The 16,119-nt window shown below is 43.1% G+C and overlaps 3 protein-coding genes across 3 annotated transcripts; all 3 read right to left on the reverse strand.

The window, feature by feature from the left end:
• Positions 1 to 142: 142 nt before the first annotated feature.
• Positions 143 to 9,642, reverse strand: LOC147240934 (uncharacterized). The gene is made up of 18 exons (XM_086192587.1): positions 9,046 to 9,642; positions 8,396 to 8,519; positions 7,448 to 7,557; positions 7,196 to 7,315; positions 6,942 to 6,986; positions 6,701 to 6,727; positions 5,493 to 5,564; positions 5,278 to 5,340; positions 5,166 to 5,192; positions 4,998 to 5,042; positions 4,719 to 4,754; positions 4,564 to 4,644; positions 4,374 to 4,470; positions 3,679 to 3,818; positions 3,465 to 3,584; positions 2,493 to 2,622; positions 1,969 to 2,071; positions 143 to 831 (listed from the first exon to the last, which is right to left on the reverse strand). The coding sequence occupies exons 2-18, from the start codon at positions 8,496 to 8,498 to the stop codon at positions 762 to 764; spliced, it is 1,389 nt and encodes a 462-aa protein (XP_086048713.1). The 5' UTR covers positions 8,499 to 8,519; positions 9,046 to 9,642; the 3' UTR covers positions 143 to 761.
• A 129-nt stretch (positions 9,643 to 9,771) lies between these two features.
• On the reverse strand, positions 9,772 to 13,570 carry LOC147240935 (cytochrome c-a-like). Its single transcript, XM_086192589.1, has 3 exons — positions 13,419 to 13,570; positions 12,520 to 12,697; positions 9,772 to 10,491 (listed from the first exon to the last, which is right to left on the reverse strand). Exons 2-3 carry the CDS (start codon positions 12,686 to 12,688, stop codon positions 10,337 to 10,339), a joined length of 324 nt encoding a protein of 107 aa, XP_086048715.1. The 5' UTR covers positions 12,689 to 12,697; positions 13,419 to 13,570; the 3' UTR covers positions 9,772 to 10,336.
• A 1,450-nt stretch (positions 13,571 to 15,020) lies between these two features.
• On the reverse strand, positions 15,021 to 15,914 carry npvf (neuropeptide VF precursor). The gene is made up of 2 exons (XM_086192588.1): positions 15,762 to 15,914; positions 15,021 to 15,389 (listed from the first exon to the last, which is right to left on the reverse strand). Exons 1-2 carry the CDS (start codon positions 15,912 to 15,914, stop codon positions 15,021 to 15,023), a joined length of 522 nt encoding a protein of 173 aa, XP_086048714.1.
• Between the last annotated feature and the right edge of the window lie 205 nt (positions 15,915 to 16,119).

The following is a 16,119-nucleotide window of genomic DNA, read 5'->3' on the forward strand; positions in this document are numbered from 1 at the left end:
GTGCTCATTTGATTGGTTGTTTTCGCTACATAAACCCCGCCTACATACACCCCTCCTATAAATTCCTTTGGCATTCGTTGAATGAAGAAAAGATGTGTTTTACAAAATGTTCAGCCATGCAGGCCACTGTTTCATCACATATTCTTTATTGCTATTTTATTTTGGAGTATGACATTAATTTTTCTGTTTGTACATTCAGTTCAAATGGGCAAATACATTTACAGCACCAAGTAACGCAGTCTATTGTGCAGCAGAGCATATTCACATGCAGTAACACGGCATTGCACTTCATAAATATATGTTTTGTAATGTATTGCACAGGAATAAAACACTGTGATTTGCATATAGTACATATATCATCTCTTTTCCTTTCCCTCTTTACAAAAGAAGTTCATAGCTCAGCTTATTTCTGCATTAACAGTCAGTAAGTCATAACATTCTTTAACTAGTTTATAAGATACAATCATTAAAAGGTTTTCCTACAATCACCAGTGGTCATAACAGTGCTGCAGCCGATGTGTGTCGGTAGCAGGGAGCTGCTCCCTGAGGCCAACAAAACAATGACCCCGCCATGGGACAGTCATTCAAATCGGTCTCCCGTGACCTTCATGGCTCAGAGCAGACAGAGAAGATTCCTCCTAGTACTCTCTCAGACCAGTTGTTATTTTCAGGGGAGGGGGGGGGCGGAGACGAGACCTCAGGTGAAATCTTAATCCCCTTCATCATAAAGACTGATTGCAGTGTTGCAACCTGCGTTCAGTTCAGGTGAAGTACTTGCAGCCGGTGGAATCGATGAGACAGGATTCAGTGCATTTGAGCTGCCCAAAGGATCTGCGAGAGACACGGATCGTTATTTGTAGCAAGCACAAAAATCCCGGGCCCTATACTCAAGCATCCTCTGGGGGCCCCACTGACTGAGAAACAAACTTTTCACTCCAGGATTTTCAATGACCATCTGCCATTGAGGCCCTTAGTCAAGGAAAAACCTTGACAATGTGGAAAAATAATAGGATTGGGGCAGGATATAAACACAGCTACTGTGTGATTTACAGGGAGAGACAGTAAAAAGTTGATACTTTTAGAACAAATTTGTGATACATTCAGTCACGACAGAGGGACACAGGGTTGACATGTTTGTTGTTAGCATGGGTTCCCTCGCCTGAAAGTCAGTAAGATTCCTACTCTGTTTTATTGCCGAAAATAAAGTTGGGGCAAACAAACCTTTATGAGACTTAAATGTTTGTCCACAAGATTATCTGCACAAATGAACACAACTTTGCAGCCTAAATTCAATCATTATAAGTTCAAAACAAACAATTTGCAGTGAATGAACTACACCACAGATGCATGACTTTAATGTCACTGCAACGAGCTTTGAACTTCTTCCATTTTTGACATTTAATATCCGCATCCCCTGCAGTCTCGTTTCGCCACTTGTAAGCGACACTATTTTTAACATTTTTCAAGGCTTAGAAAATTTTCTGAAGCTTGTCATTTAATTCAAAAATTACAATGACTCTGAGGCAGGGGAATAAAACAATCGTCAATGTTAAGTTATGTCTGAAAAAAACTATTAGGTTATAAAAATTAAAAGTAATTAAATGGGCTTTAGTTGCCTGTGTGCAATGACAAAACTTAAAGTCACAAGAAACATATTTTGAAAGTTTCATATCTACCAAACAGATATGAGACTGATGTTCTCCTCTATAGGCTTCCGCATGAATGTGAATATTTTCCACAAAGGCTTCAGACTTGTGTGATTTCAGAGGGTTTAAACACTGTTAGCTCTGCTGTATCTTGTAATCTCAGGTTGGTTTCAGAGACACAGTCGATACAGTGGCTGTATTGAGCAACCTCAGATGAACCAAACCTGCAGAAAGAACTGCATAGAACAAGCTTAGCACGGTGTGAAAGCAAGTTACACATCAGTGCGATAAAATATCCTCTGAATGCTGCTAGCGGACTCACCCAGGAAGATAGGATTTACATGTCTGATAACCAAAGTCTTTTCCGTCGCACTCCTCCATGCCTTCATGGCGATAGCCGTCACCACAGTAGGCCCACTTACAGTCTGAGTTGATGTAGAAAGAAAAATTGCCGTGGCAGAGAGCCAAGAGGCAAAGGAAGGGGGAGGGAGAGAGAAGACGTTACTAATTGCTTTGGCACCGTTGTGCGCCAGTACAGCATTTTCCTGTTAATTTAATGGAACAGTAAAGTAGCGTGCAGAGGGAGCATGGCGAGCAATACGAGAGAGAGATTAATGAAAGATCAAGGAAAGGTTTCACTGTGCTTTTATCATCTGCCATGTGGGTTCACAAACAGCTGGTTATAGAGCAGCACAGCAGGTACGCAACAAAGGCCAAACCTGCTCGCTGTCTGATCAACATTTTTGTACAAAGATCTAAACTGCGGTGTCCGAGGATCATATGAAATAAAACTGCAACATGTAGTTCTCCTTAGCTCTGTATTACTGTCCGTGTGTGCAGACTCACTGAGACAAGAATCAGTGACAATTTGGTTTCCATCATCACACTCTTCCCCGTGCTGGGCCTGTACTTTTCCGTCCCCACACACACCCACTCTGTCGGGGACTTTCTCTGTGGACTGGAACTGCTGGAAGGGCTGCAAGAGTTGTAAGGTAACAAGCAATGACTTGACATTTCAGGGACTGGGACGTATTGAAAGTGATGTCAAAGATGCAAAGACTGAAAGGCTGAATTAGCATGAAATAGATAGAAATATTAAAGTATCCATGACAAAATTCAGCTTCAAGGTCCGGTTGCTAGTTTTTCTTGGGTGCCCAATATTCCATATTTTTGCACTATTTAGAATGATAGAACAGTGAAATATGAAAGTGTGCAAACACTGGACGCTACACCAGTACAAATATCCCATAATGCAATGTTGCAGTAACAATGACTGTGCAGTCCCAGAGTCTGAGATGTCATGTGACATCAAACAAGATTTCCAGATGATTTTGAAGAAATCAAAAATTTCTTTTCTCTCTCTCTTTTTTTTCTCTTTTTGAAATTGTCTGTGTTTGAATCTGACCTCTTAGTGACCTCCACTATCCCTGCAGGTGCTCAGCGCAGCATCACGAGTCTCAGGTACTTTTATTTTGGGGATCCCGAGCTGACACATTTAGTAACTCCTGGTTCACAACATGGTGTGTAGATGGTTATAATAGCTGATAATTACATCATCGTGCCTGTGAAGGATTTATTTACACAAAAGTATGTCGGTACACATATTCGGTAGTGCATAGTACGCCTCCCTCGTCAGGTGGAGTTTCCTCTGTTGTCCACCTCCACAAAAAATACTTGTACGTAGATACCAAACATTTCCATTTTTTTTTTTTACATGCATGAATATGCTTGCTCATTTGCTACACTTTCCTGCAACAGAGGAATTTGTGTCACTACCTGCTAAAGAATGAAGTTACACAACACTGTGAGTATCACCACCTGTATGGGCTTCCATCCATCTTTATCTTTGAAGTAGAGAGCTCTCTGATCCTTCCTGAATGCTATTGTGTTGTCAAGATGTAGGCGGCTCATCTCCTCCTCACTGCTCACGACAAAGATCTGCACACACACGCATACATACACACAATAGTAAACTGACTGTACATATTCATTTTGGTTAATAGTAGCGTGAAGGATTTGAATGGGGCCTTACTGCAGGCACTTTACTGGGACTACCCCGCTGTGTGTAGCTTCCAAAAGGAGCATTGTTTGCTCCAGCAGCCGCATCGCATTCACAGTGACCCGGTGGACCTGGGAGACCCTTCTCTCCCTTCTCCCCTACTAGATAGAGGCCTGCAAGAAACACACAGTATAAAAAAGAGGAGACACATAAACACACCCCACGGCTCATCATAACTTTGACTATTTCAGCAGAAATGTGTACTGCATGTGAATGGTGACACATTATTATTACTCAGAGTCTGATGGTTTCAGAAAGCCCATAAACAAACATTTTGGGTGGTCAAGAACTAGTCTGTTTTGGTTTGATTTCACACTCTGTTTTTAATTTTTGAGTGACAGACATTGAAAGAGCGTCCGTGCTGCACTCTCTCTCTTGTGGACAACCATAGTGACTTGCCCAGCAGCTGATCTTTCTCTGCAAAAATCACTCAAATAATAAACCATCCAGATATTTTTTATTCAAATAGAATTTCAGTAATCAGTAATCTAAATTTTCCACAACAAATATTTAGCAGATATGGATTCTACCTCATTTCTGCCTGATTTGAAGGACATAGCAATGTTTCAGTTATATTTAATACATATTTTTAATATTAAATATGCAGCTTGAAGAAAGTAATATGGGTGATTTTTTTCCCATATCGTGCAGGGGAGAGATCATATCACCTGAGGCAGGTGGACCAGGTGGCCCAGGGTGGCCATTTGGACCTGGGGGTCCTGGGGGGCCCATGACTCCTGTGGCTCCAGTGTGGCCCTTCATACCCTGTGTAAACCCAACATCCCAGAGTAAGAAAATGCGCGCGCACACACACACACACACACACACATGAGTGTGTCTTTTGATTATTTTCATCACCTGCTTGCCTCTCTTCCCAGGCCGACCAGTGGGTCCTCTTTTGCCTGGGACTCCTAGCTCTCCCTTCGGTCCCTGTTCACCCTAGGAGAGGAGCCATGTGGTGGAATAATGAGATAAATTCTCATTTTACATGGTCTTTAAGTCATAAATCATACCTTCTGACCAAGCATCCCAGGGAGGCCAGTGGAACCCTAAACAGAGACAGAATTTGAAAGTTTCTGTGAGAAAAGGTGTTAGTTTAATGTGGTGCATCTAAGAATCAACAAGACTGCTTTACATGCCCAGACCTGACAGAGAGTAGCTATCCTGGAGGACCCTCAGCCTTGTCAAATCATTAAGTTCATTATGATGAGACATTAGTTGAGGTGGACAAGCTTTGCTGCACAGTAAGGAAAACCTACAATAAGGACTGAAAGAGACATTGGTCCACCTACTTTATCACCCTTTGGCCCTGCTGCTCCACGGTCCCCGTGAGCCCCCTTTGAGGAAAGAAAAGGATAATTAATATAAATGTACTCAAACAAAACATAGCGATTCAGTCTGACTTGTCCTAATACTTGCACAGAGATAAACAAGTACAACATGACATGGTTTCAACTCACCTTCTCCCCTTTGTTCCCAGGTAAACCCTGAGAGGACAGCAGAGGAATATAACATCACGTACCATACATGACATCTGATAACAGCCCGAGATACTGGCGAGCCGAGACTAACCTTCATCCCCGGTGGTCCCCTCAGTCCTGGTAATCCCATGAGTCCCAGATCTCCTTTCTCACCCTAAAAAATAAACCCCAAAACATTCCTTTAACACAAATGCTTTATACATTTAGTATGAAGTTGTTTTTTTTGTTTTTTAAGCGTGCCATGCAACACCAGTAAAAAGAAACTATCAGACAGATACATCTGGAGGGTAAAACCATGATAGTTACCTTGGGTCCCTCTGGACCAGGCCATCCTGGAATTCCTGGTTTTCCCGGTAGGCCTGGTGCTCCTGTGCGACCCTGCGGAAACACAAGTATAAAACATTAACATTCATCAAACACCCCTAAATTCATTTTTCTTCTTTTATCCTGAAACTCTTTGCAAAAATGGCATAAAGCTGAAAGAATCAATTTCTCTCTGAGTTTAATCTGCATGAAGGATTTTGTATCCGACTCAAGCAGACTGCTCCGTTGTGTCAGAAGAGAACTTAATAAATCTGCAGAGCTGGGATTTTTTCCAGGTAAGTAATGAGAGAATGTAAGTATTCTGACAATGCAGTTTTGCTGGAATGTAGTTGCATTTTTTCTTGTGTGGATTTCCCTTAAAAAGTCTGCAGTTGCGTGTGGTTCAGGTTTTGCTTGTACAAGAAGCACATGTGAGTTACTTTACCAGTTGTACTCGTTACTTTACTTTACAAGTTGTACCAAAATAAACAAGCGAGTCAAACTGAAGTCAGACGAGACACAGATTGAGTCCACAAAGCTTTAAGAACACCGCTGAGATTTACAAATTATTGGACAAGAATAAAGCTTTAATCAATTTCACTCTGTCGCTAGTTCCATGCGAGCAGGAGAACCAAATATACTCCACAACAAATCCTCATATCCTGTTGACACCTGGATGAGTCTCTCCGAGCTGCTGCCATGCTAACATTGTGCTCTCATTTAGCTGGCTGTCACTAAAACAGCAGGATGTAGAGACACCGTGGTCCTGCTGCTGCTGTGTGGACTGATTTATCACGGAGAGAAAAAGCACTTAAGGAGATTAAAGCGCAGAAGTGGAGTGCTAGAGAGCCTGGATCAGCAGGACTGGAGTCCAGCAGGAGGGCTAATGGAGGCAGGCCAAGGAAGCAAGGAGAGAGAAGAAAAAGAATCAAGAGAAAGAATAATTTGAGGACAGGGGGATGAAGGGACGCATTCAGGGATGTGATCCAGCTTCGCTATGTGGTTAGAGCATCTTTCCTGACTAATGCGCTGTGACCCATTTAGCAGCTACCGAGGATATTTTGAATGCATCGATACACAAATCTAATAAGAAGATGGATAGAAGGGAAAGGAGACGGAATGACAGGGAGAAATCCAGGTCCCATTAATCCAAGGGCATGCAAGATGGACCAGTGAGAGATGAGCCATACAGGAGGGGTAGAACACTTCACCTTTGACCCTGGACGTCCAATTTCTCCCTGGAGAAGGACAAATGAGGGGAGAGAGATGTTGCGCTCATTAGAGCAGAGAAGAACACAAGGACACACACACAAACACACTCACACACACACACACACACACACACACACACACACACACACACACACACACACACACACACAAATAGTTCAATAGCCAAGTACATCTGAGACATAATTCAAGAAATGAGCCGGGAGAACATAAAAGACATACCTTCTCCCCTGGTGGTCCTCTTATGCCAGGTAATCCTCTGTCACCCTGAAAAACGACAGCAAAATTTACACACAGCTCACGTATTGAACACGCTACATTCATAGTAAGATCAATACTAAAAAGATCACTTCATTTTATTTCCACGCTTGCTTGCATTTTCATCTTTTTTCCTCAACAGTAGGGTGATTACACTGTCAGGATGTGCTGTGATTTAATCAAAATCAACAGCTGCTGGTATAAACTACAAGCTTTACCTCTGGGCCCCGGGGTCCTGGGGGTCCTGGGGGTCCTGCTGAACATCCCGGTACCATTTTGTTTTCTCTCTGCCGCTCCCCTCCTCTATGTGCGCTTGGCTCTAACATGCTGATGCCGTCCTTCAAACCCAAGATCCAAAACTTACAAGCATTGACCTACTATGCCGCATAATGATGTGAGTAATAAGGGTGCGTGCTTGTTTGTGTGTGTCTGTGCGTGTGGGTGTGTCTGTTTGTGTGTGAGACACCTACAGGTTTGCCCCGCTTCCAAAGCTGAGGTGGTGGAGGGAAGAGAGGTGGGGGAGGCGGGGACGTGAGGCAACAGGGGTCAAACTTCATCGGTTCATCCAGAAACCTGAGGCCTGGAAAGAAGAATCGTCTCGTGTGTACAAAGCAGTGGGAACATGTGACGCTCGCTGACCTGGTGGTGGGCCACACAGCCTGTCACGCTGAAACATGAACCACAGGTGGCCCAGATCTGTGTTTAGTGAACACGGCAAGACTGTAAGAACTTTTAACAGGGATTTGATTCAGGAGGGAAACCACCAAACCCTACTAAGATGTCTTTTTGCTCTAATTTGCCCCTTTCACCCAACTCTTGACCCACTCGCCTCCACATCTGGTCCACCAGTGGACTGTAATCCCCCCAACAAGGAGGAACCGTGACCTTACTAGATGAGGCAAAAACTATGAGACCGAATTCCTCCAAAGTTGTTGGAGGTGTGGTGTTGGTGGTCTGTGGGCCAAAGAAAAACCTCTTCAATTTAAGGGCAGATCATTTTAACTTTTTGTCCTTTTTTTTTTTAAATAAAATTGACTTTGGCTTGGTTCACTGTGTCAGAGGTAAACACGAGTTCAATGCTGCATTTGGTTGGTGGGCGAGACCAATGGTCATCTGTGACATCATCCAATCCACCTTCACTACATTAGTGCTGAGTGGTAATGAGCCAAGGGATACAGTCGATTACAGCTGTATGTCAAATGACATTTCAAACATATCAAAAATGACTTTTTTGGAGACATTTTTATTGATCTTCATTTTTAGAACTGATTCATTAGCAATTCTTGATAATTAAAAGCAGTGATCACAGGTGATAGCCAACACATGTATCGATACATTGTCAGTCATAGTTATGTCATGCCAACACGCGCACACACACACACACACACACACACACACACACACACACACACACTTACCTGTGTGGGCTGACAGGACACTGTCCATAAAGGAGTGATGGGACAGGGCCCACGCAGGACATAGAAGAATGTGAAAAGAAACTGCAATTTTTACCAAGTCCATCCTGCTTGCGTCGTACACTCCCTAAAAAAATACAATAAAATAAATGAGTGAAAAAGTATGTCTCGCACACATCAACACACTTTGTTTTCTCGGGAGTTTCTAGCACTTCTCCGACCCCTTCTCTCTCTCTCTCTCTCTCTCTCTCTCTCTCTCTCTCTCTCTCTCTCTCCCCCCCCCCCCCCCCCCTCGTAGCTTAATAAACTTGTTGCAGCAGATGCAGCCGTGAACTGCTGCAGCCGCAGAGCCATGTGCCCAAACCCTCCATCCAGTGCCAGGTCTATACGCGGAGGGGGAGCCAGAAATCAACTATGTGCAGAGGCAGGTTCATTAACTCTGGCGTTCTTATTAATGTCCTATTTTATATCTCGTGGATGCAGGGGTGATGGTCCCGTGTTGAACCACGTGCATTTTGCGGAGAGAGATGCTGCACCAGGTTCTCTCAGTGGGTCATCTTCATAAAAGTGGCTCCATCGGTTTGGTCTGGCTTATTAAATGCGCAACCTCGCGTCATAATGCCCCAATGATCCATGCACGAGATCTCTCTTACCTGCCGGTGAGGATGTGGCGCGTCTTAAAACGAAATTAGATCTGCGGTCAGGTCCGCTAGGATCCACTTAATGACCGCTTCTCTCAGCCGATCAATAACAGCGCAGGATGAACCTTCTCCCCTGGTGACAGAACGTCCGGCAGAGACAGCGCAGCGGCGGCAGCTCCGCGTTAAAGGCCCGTAACTCTTGTGTCTTCCACGGGACTGGCTGAATAACTGAATAACCTGCTGGTATTTGGTACATTTATGTCCTAATGGCACTGCTGGTGTCCACAGCACTGAAATGGCGCCATCTGCTGGACATGTCTGTCCCTGCAAGTTCCAGAGGCTCAGATTTTGTATTTTGTAATCTTATCTGTATAGCTATGGAGACATTTGTATCTTCCACAAGGAGGCCATTGTTTTGGTCCCGTTGTTATGTCTGTCAGAAGGATCAGTCAAAAAAAACAAAAAACTATGGGGTTGATTTCCACCAAACTTGGTGGAGAGAGCAATTTCAATTTAGGGAATTTTAGCCATGGCGCCACCAGGTGGTAACAGGAAATTAAAGGGGTTTGTAACATTTTGATGTCCTGAAAGTGGGTTGACCAGATGGTGATTTAAGGCAGTGGTACTGGGCCTTAGGTAATTTAAACCTGGGATGAAGTGGAAGAGGACATTCATGTTTTTAATCTTCCTGTTTGTAAAAAAAAACAAAAAAAAACAAAAACCTACCACAACACAGAATTTAAGTGCCACATCTGTTTATTACATTTCAAGGAATTATCTTTAGTAATAAAAATCACCAAAGAACAAAAAAACAGTAACGAACCCAAACTGTCAATATGTACCACCTTATCATTTCGGAATTGTCTCTCAACAGACCACATTAAACAAATAAATCAAGTTGGCTTTCTTTTTCTTCAACAGCTAATACAAAACAGACATTCAGAAGTGCAACGCAAATACAGCCTTTAACACCTAATGGCTTTAAAAGAGAGTTTAAAAAAAAAAAGGGAGTTGTGCGATGGCCTCCTCGATGCTGCAGTAGTGAAGTACATAAACAGAAAGAGATTTAAGCTTTTGAAGAACAAACACCTAAAACCAGTGACTTTGTGTGCAGAAAATCCCTGAGGAAGACTGCCTCTTTGAGAAGTTTGGAAAGTTACAGGAGGAATGACTCAGGATAATTAATAGCAGAAACACAGTGTGGCAGGCATTTATGTTGTTATGCAACGTATTGTAGTACAACCGTTTGCAACATCTTGAATCAAAACATACAGGGGTACAGTGTCCATAGTTTCATTTGTATCTACTTGCATGGCGATGTGGCATCCTTTAGATACGCTATAATATCCAGCCTCTCCCTTTTCTTCCTGATCCCACTGAAGATCATCTTTGTACCAGGAATATATTTCTTGGGGTTTTCAAGGTAGATCATCAGAGTTTTCTCCTCCCAAACGATGCCTGGAAAACACGTACACTTAGGAGACGCCTGATTTCATGAGTATTACATTACTTGTCAAGTATTTCACACATTGGACAACTTTAGATTTTATAGCCTCATGCCAGAGCATAGTTCATACTCATAGTCAGTGTTGCTCTGCTTGTTCAGACCTGCCCCCCCTGCTTGTCAGGCTCAAAAACCCCAGAGGCCCTCTCTCAGCTCTGGTTATACATTCTTTAACATTCTGATGGACACTGTTGTGTTCAAGGTGGCCTGGAAACTCTTTCACTGCAGCTGATACCAAAATGTGTTAACATGGCATCTAACTATAAATGTAAGAAGCCTGTATGTCTGTATGTGTTTCATACAATTAACTAAACAATCATTCACCTGTCAACAACTGCACTGTTGTTGCCTTGAGGAAACGCAATGCGAACTTTTAGGGTCTGGGGTCTGGAGGTCTAGGATTTGAGACGACATAGCCATTGAGATGGTGCACTGAAATATCAGGTCTTTAGAGGCAATGGACTGTGATGACCGACAAGGTTTGGGGTAGTTTTGAGGCTGTCTGTAGGTGTGTAGGGGGTGCTCAACGCAGACAGAGATCAAAGATAACTGAATGACTGAGATCAAAGTCTAGAGATGTCAGGGAGGCTTTGTGATGTCACACAAAGCATGGCCCCGTCCCCTCAAAAAAGAGGCACTGCCGCAGATAAAGGAACAGGGCCTGTAGTCATAATTCTACAATTTTACAATTTCATTTTGCAGACGCTTTTGTCCAAAGCGACGTACATTACAAGCAAGAATTTAAACCCTCTGACTCATTCTATCCCTGAGGATAGAGAGGAGAAGGGTCAGACTTAAGTGCCTAGGTGTTCCCTGAACAGTTGAGCCTTCAGATGTCTCTTAAAAGTAGAAAGGGACTCTGAACCACACCTCAAGCCACCATTTGGGAACAACAGAGGAGAGGAGTCTGTCTAGAGATTTAGAGCCATGCTGGGCCATCTCTCACAGGCAGAGCGTAGGGGGCGGGAGGGTGTGTAAGCAGGAGCCGTTCTTGTCAGTGTTTTGTAAGCCAGAAGAAGAGCTTTGAATTTGGCACGAGCTGCCACTGGAAGCCAGTGAAGAGACGTTAACAGCGGGGTGACTTGCAGTTTTGGGCAAGTTAAAGCCCACTCCGGATCATCTGCAGAGGTTTAAATGTGCCCGCAGGGAGGCCTGCTAAGAGAGAGTTGCAGTCGTCGATGCGCAAAAACACAAGGGCCTGTACCAGAAGCTGTGTGGCTTGTTGTGTCAGGTAGGGTCTGATCCTCCTGATGTTACAGAGGGCACATCGACAAGACAGGGCGATTGAGGCCACGTGCACCTTAAAGTTCAGCTGGTCATCAATCACGGCACCCAGATTTCTGGCAGCGTTTATAATAATGTCAGTCGTAAGTCAGAGATCAAAATCAAAGTCTGCCATTAAAGTCCGAATCCCAAATATCAAAGTCAGAGCCTTAGAGATGAAAGCGTGAACTCAGACCAAGGCCAGCGAGTAGTCAGAGGCGTTTTGATGACTCACAACTCCTGGTCCCTCAAACAATGGGCACCGCGCTTGTATGTAGAGATGTCAACGTCACATTATGTTCTTTTGATGCATTTGACCTGTGGCCTACGACCTATTACCTTCTCTCCTGGCCGACAGAGCAGTGAGTGAAATAGAGGGGCATCCTTACCACATATTCATTCTCCAAGAAGACAGTGAAGAAAACACTGAGAGGTATCACAGATCGCAAGCATCTCGTAATTGATATTTTATATCTCCATACTACTGACCTATAAAAATTAGGGTGGCCATCTAGCGGAGGTTACTATGGTGATCTATCTAAAACCTCCTGGGTGCACATGTGCTCTTTTTTCTTTTCAGTTTACCTTTACTTGCTTGCTTGATCAATTTTCTGCTTTTCAACTCAATAAAACCGGATGTTAAACAAAAGTTGATGTGTATCGAGGTTGTTCTGCTCAATCCCACGTTTGGGGGATTCTTCCAAACCTGCAGTCCATACCTTTGTCAATGTTGGCCTGTGTATACGAGTAACCTGCCGCCTGCCCCGTCTTTCTCCCGAACAGACCCCACAGGTTGGGTCCCACCTTGTGACGCCCCGCTTCTTCCACCGTGTGACACTGGGAACATTTTTGAACAAAAACTTTCTTCCCTTTCTTGATGTCGCCCATGACCTGAAGCTGGGAGGAAAGAGCGACACTGAGGAACACGGCCATCGTGCCTGATTGGATTCTCTAGCATTTTGATGTCTAGCCATCGCCAGATCAAAAGGCTCAAGGTTATGTTTGTGATGAAACCACCGAGATGTATTTAAGAATTAATCGAAATGACCTGTGAATGAAATGAAGTTGAGCGTAGACTCACGAGGACATTCAGCTTCATTTCATTCACAGTCAGAAGTCTGAGGTTAATGTCAAAAGTAGGACATATCTTGTTGAATTTTGTATAAACTGTATGCTGTGGAAGTCCTCTACTATAGAGGAAGCAGAGTTCTTGGCTGATGGCCGTTTATTCCAATTTTATTAGAATCTGATGTCACAAACCTCAAACTAATCTTTGACTTTGACAACAGTATATTGAACCCTATTGGTGCAAAACACTCAGAAAAGTTTGTCCCTTCTCTTCCAGAGTATTAAATGAACACATCTGTTGCTCCGCTTGACAGGTTTAAACCAACGAAACAAGTCTATAATCTTGATGTTTGTTTGACTGAAAGAATAAAGACAAGCATCAGATGGCACATTCAGATGCAGGCTACTCTGCGCCGCAGGATACACAGCAGGAAAATACAAATAAAAACATTTCCTGTACATTCCCACACTGATACACGCAGTGTATTTTTACTTTTACAGCAAAACAAAAGGCCCAAACTAAACCTGCCTGTATGTTTACGCAGCCTACCTCAGGACAGATGGTGCATCCCTCGGCAAGCAAACTTGGCTGTTAGTTAACCAGACGTCTGTGTTTGTTTCTTAGCGTGAACTTGCTGCTCAGGGGAGCCACCAGACTCCACCCTTGTAAAGAAAATCTCATGTTTCAGGAGGGAGTGGCTGAGTAGTTGAATAATCGGGGTTAAAAAAAAAACAACCAAAAAAACAAAAACGTGTTGCGCAACTGAAGATGACAACGGTGTGAGTCAGGCTGCACCCAGTTTCACCGCCAGGTTCAGGTGAGGTGTACTTAGACTTTTGGGGGCTTACAAGGACACACACACACACACACACACACACACACACACAAACACACACATACACACACACACACACACACACACACACACACACACTCTCTCATGTCTGAGCGAAAGATTTGTGGATTGAAGATCTTTTGATGGTGTGTGTTTTTATGTTTCTCCATATTATTTTTCTCACCGGCACTGCTTTTGTATTTAAATTAGAAAAACAAAAAAAACATAGGTGTATTATTCTATGTATCCCTTCGTTCATTTGAATTGTGTGACGGTTCTTAAATAAACAAATGAGAAAATAAAATAAATTGAAAGATTATTGCAAGCATACTGTGTGTTATTGTACGCTACCTGTGCGTTTGAGACAATTCTAGGGGAAACTTTGACCTGGTGTTTGTCTCCCTCTGGTGGTTTGTTGCTGTACCTACTCCTTGTTTTTAACGGGATGTTACAGTGAGTTGCTTTAACTCTCACAATATAGGAATATCATCGTAACGCTTCGCTCGTTTCAGTGATTCATCAGGTTGCTCAGTCATAATGAGCTGCTTGCTTGTTGTAATGTCAGTGTAAAACTTATGATCAAACAAAACTAAAGCATAGGGAATTAAAATTAAACAGCTTTACACAATGAAATCTTATAATATGGATGTCTAATTGTGATAATAAACAATGGCTGTTGTCATTTGTACACATTTCACCACGTTTCTTCAAGACAGCCAGCAGAATTAAAGCCTTCCTCCATGGTGACTGGTCCACTTCAATAGTTGTAGTTTGTCTCCATTTGACTACAAGTCGTGTGAGTCATTTTGAAGCTGAGGTCAAAGATGCATAAATCTAATTTCATTTCCCAAAATAGAACGCTAAGAACTTCAAACCACAGATTTGAAACTCTTTTTTTAATGATCATTGTTATCACTATTCAAGATACAATTCCCACCACAATTTTATGACTTGACTTGAAGGGCATAGAATATACGTTTAAACGTGTTTATTTGAAACATAAATCGCGTCAAAACAATGTTTATATTTACACGTCATGGACCTTATGTCTCTTTCATTATTTAAAGGTTTTTTCTGTGCATCCTCCCTCTCTTTGAGGCAAAGTCTTCAGCCCTGTGGGAAGAAAGAACCCAGTTTGTATTATTCATAGCCAACTTCAAAGGGATATTTCGGTATAAGGACTCCAGCCCTGTAAAAGACTGATGACTTCCTTTTTGTCTGATGCATAATACATGAAACAACCACGCGTGAATGCATGTTTTAACCATTATCTAATCCTTTTGGAAGTATATGATATTGTCAGTTGTTGGAGTTGCCTACCAGTGCACGCCGGTGTTCAGTAACTGAGCATTGACCAGAGTCCTGAGAAGGCTCCAGAAGGGGCTGCTCTCTGGAATACCGGATCCTTCAGGGATTTGGACATCGGGGCACTCGGCGCACATTCTGATAACCTCCCAGGACCGTCCAAACCTCTGGGGCATGTTAGGGGTCCTGTTTGGTGACCTGTCATCACCAAGGTCACTGTCTCTTCCAAAGCGCAAGGGCATGTTGGCGTGCTGGGAGAGAGGCTTGGCGGTGGGTGGATAGAGCTTGACAACGGTCGGCCGGCTGATTTTGCTGGGGGTCGGCCTCATGTGCACGTTGATACTCTCCAGATCTAAACTCCTGCGGTTTCCACTTCTCATCTGTAAATACGCAAGCATTTTTAGGGACTATTGATGCTATGTTACTTTTTGTTTATTTTTTTATTACAAAAATTGAAATTGATAAATAGAATTTTTTTAAAAATAACAAATAATTGTAGCAATTCCTTTCTTTAGAAAAACTAGATGAACAGGAAACAAAAAAGGAAAGATGAATTAATGATGACCATCATTTTCAGTTGTATCCCCACTACCAACACTACTGATTCTTTAGGTAAGGTCATGGAATCTTACGTTACTCGGTGACCCAATCGCCTTGTTTGATTATTTGCCACTCTTTAATTATCTACTCAGTCAAGATACAAGAGCCGCAGAGTATAAAAATCAGAGATTGTGTCATAAAATCCCTCCCACCTGTTGGTGTGGCAGTTTCTTCATCATGAGTTGCCCGTGAACGCTGCGCAGCAACAGTTTGTCGTTGTGGACAGATTCCCCGAAAACCTGGATGTCAGACACGGCTGCTCCACCGAGACCTCTCAGCATCACCAGTAAAACAATGACCAGCATGGTAAAAGCACCGGACACCTGCTCAAATGTCATATTTCCTGAGGACCACATACCCCCTGCTATTAAAGAGCAACGGAAACATGCGTCATACGGCGTCTGATGGCAACAAACATGCACGTACACACACATACACAGGTGTAAAATGACATCCAGATCTCTGCCTCATTTAAACTGAACCCATTCCACACTGAGTAATCACCCAGCT

Source organism: Aulostomus chinensis, chromosome 22 (genome assembly GCF_037954235.1).
Source record: "Aulostomus chinensis isolate RoL2024-O1b breed Wild chromosome 22, RoL_Achi_v1.0, whole genome shotgun sequence".
Taxonomy (NCBI): Eukaryota; Metazoa; Chordata; class Actinopteri; order Syngnathiformes; family Aulostomidae; genus Aulostomus; species Aulostomus chinensis.

Coding starts and splice junctions, on each gene's coding strand:
- LOC147240934 (XM_086192587.1), bottom strand. CDS start 8,498: ATGGACTTGGTAAAAATTGCAGTTTCTTTTCACATTCTTCTATGTCCT. Junction 7,558..8,395: donor TGTCCTGTCAGCCCACACAG/GTAAGTGTGTGT, acceptor TCTTCTTTCCAG/GCCTCAGGTTTCTGGATGAA. Junction 4,471..4,563: donor CTGGGAAGAGAGGCAAGCAG/GTGATGAAAATA, acceptor GGGTTTACACAG/GGTATGAAGGGCCACACTGG.
- LOC147240935 (XM_086192589.1), bottom strand. CDS start 12,688: ATGGGCGACATCAAGAAAGGGAAGAAAGTTTTTGTTCAAAAATGTTCC. Junction 10,492..12,519: donor ACAGGCCAACATTGACAAAG/GTATGGACTGCA, acceptor CGTGTTTTCCAG/GCATCGTTTGGGAGGAGAAA.
- npvf (XM_086192588.1), bottom strand. CDS start 15,914: ATGCTGGTCATTGTTTTACTGGTGATGCTGAGAGGTCTCGGTGGAGCA. Junction 15,390..15,761: donor AGAAACTGCCACACCAACAG/GTGGGAGGGATT, acceptor GCGTATTTACAG/ATGAGAAGTGGAAACCGCAG.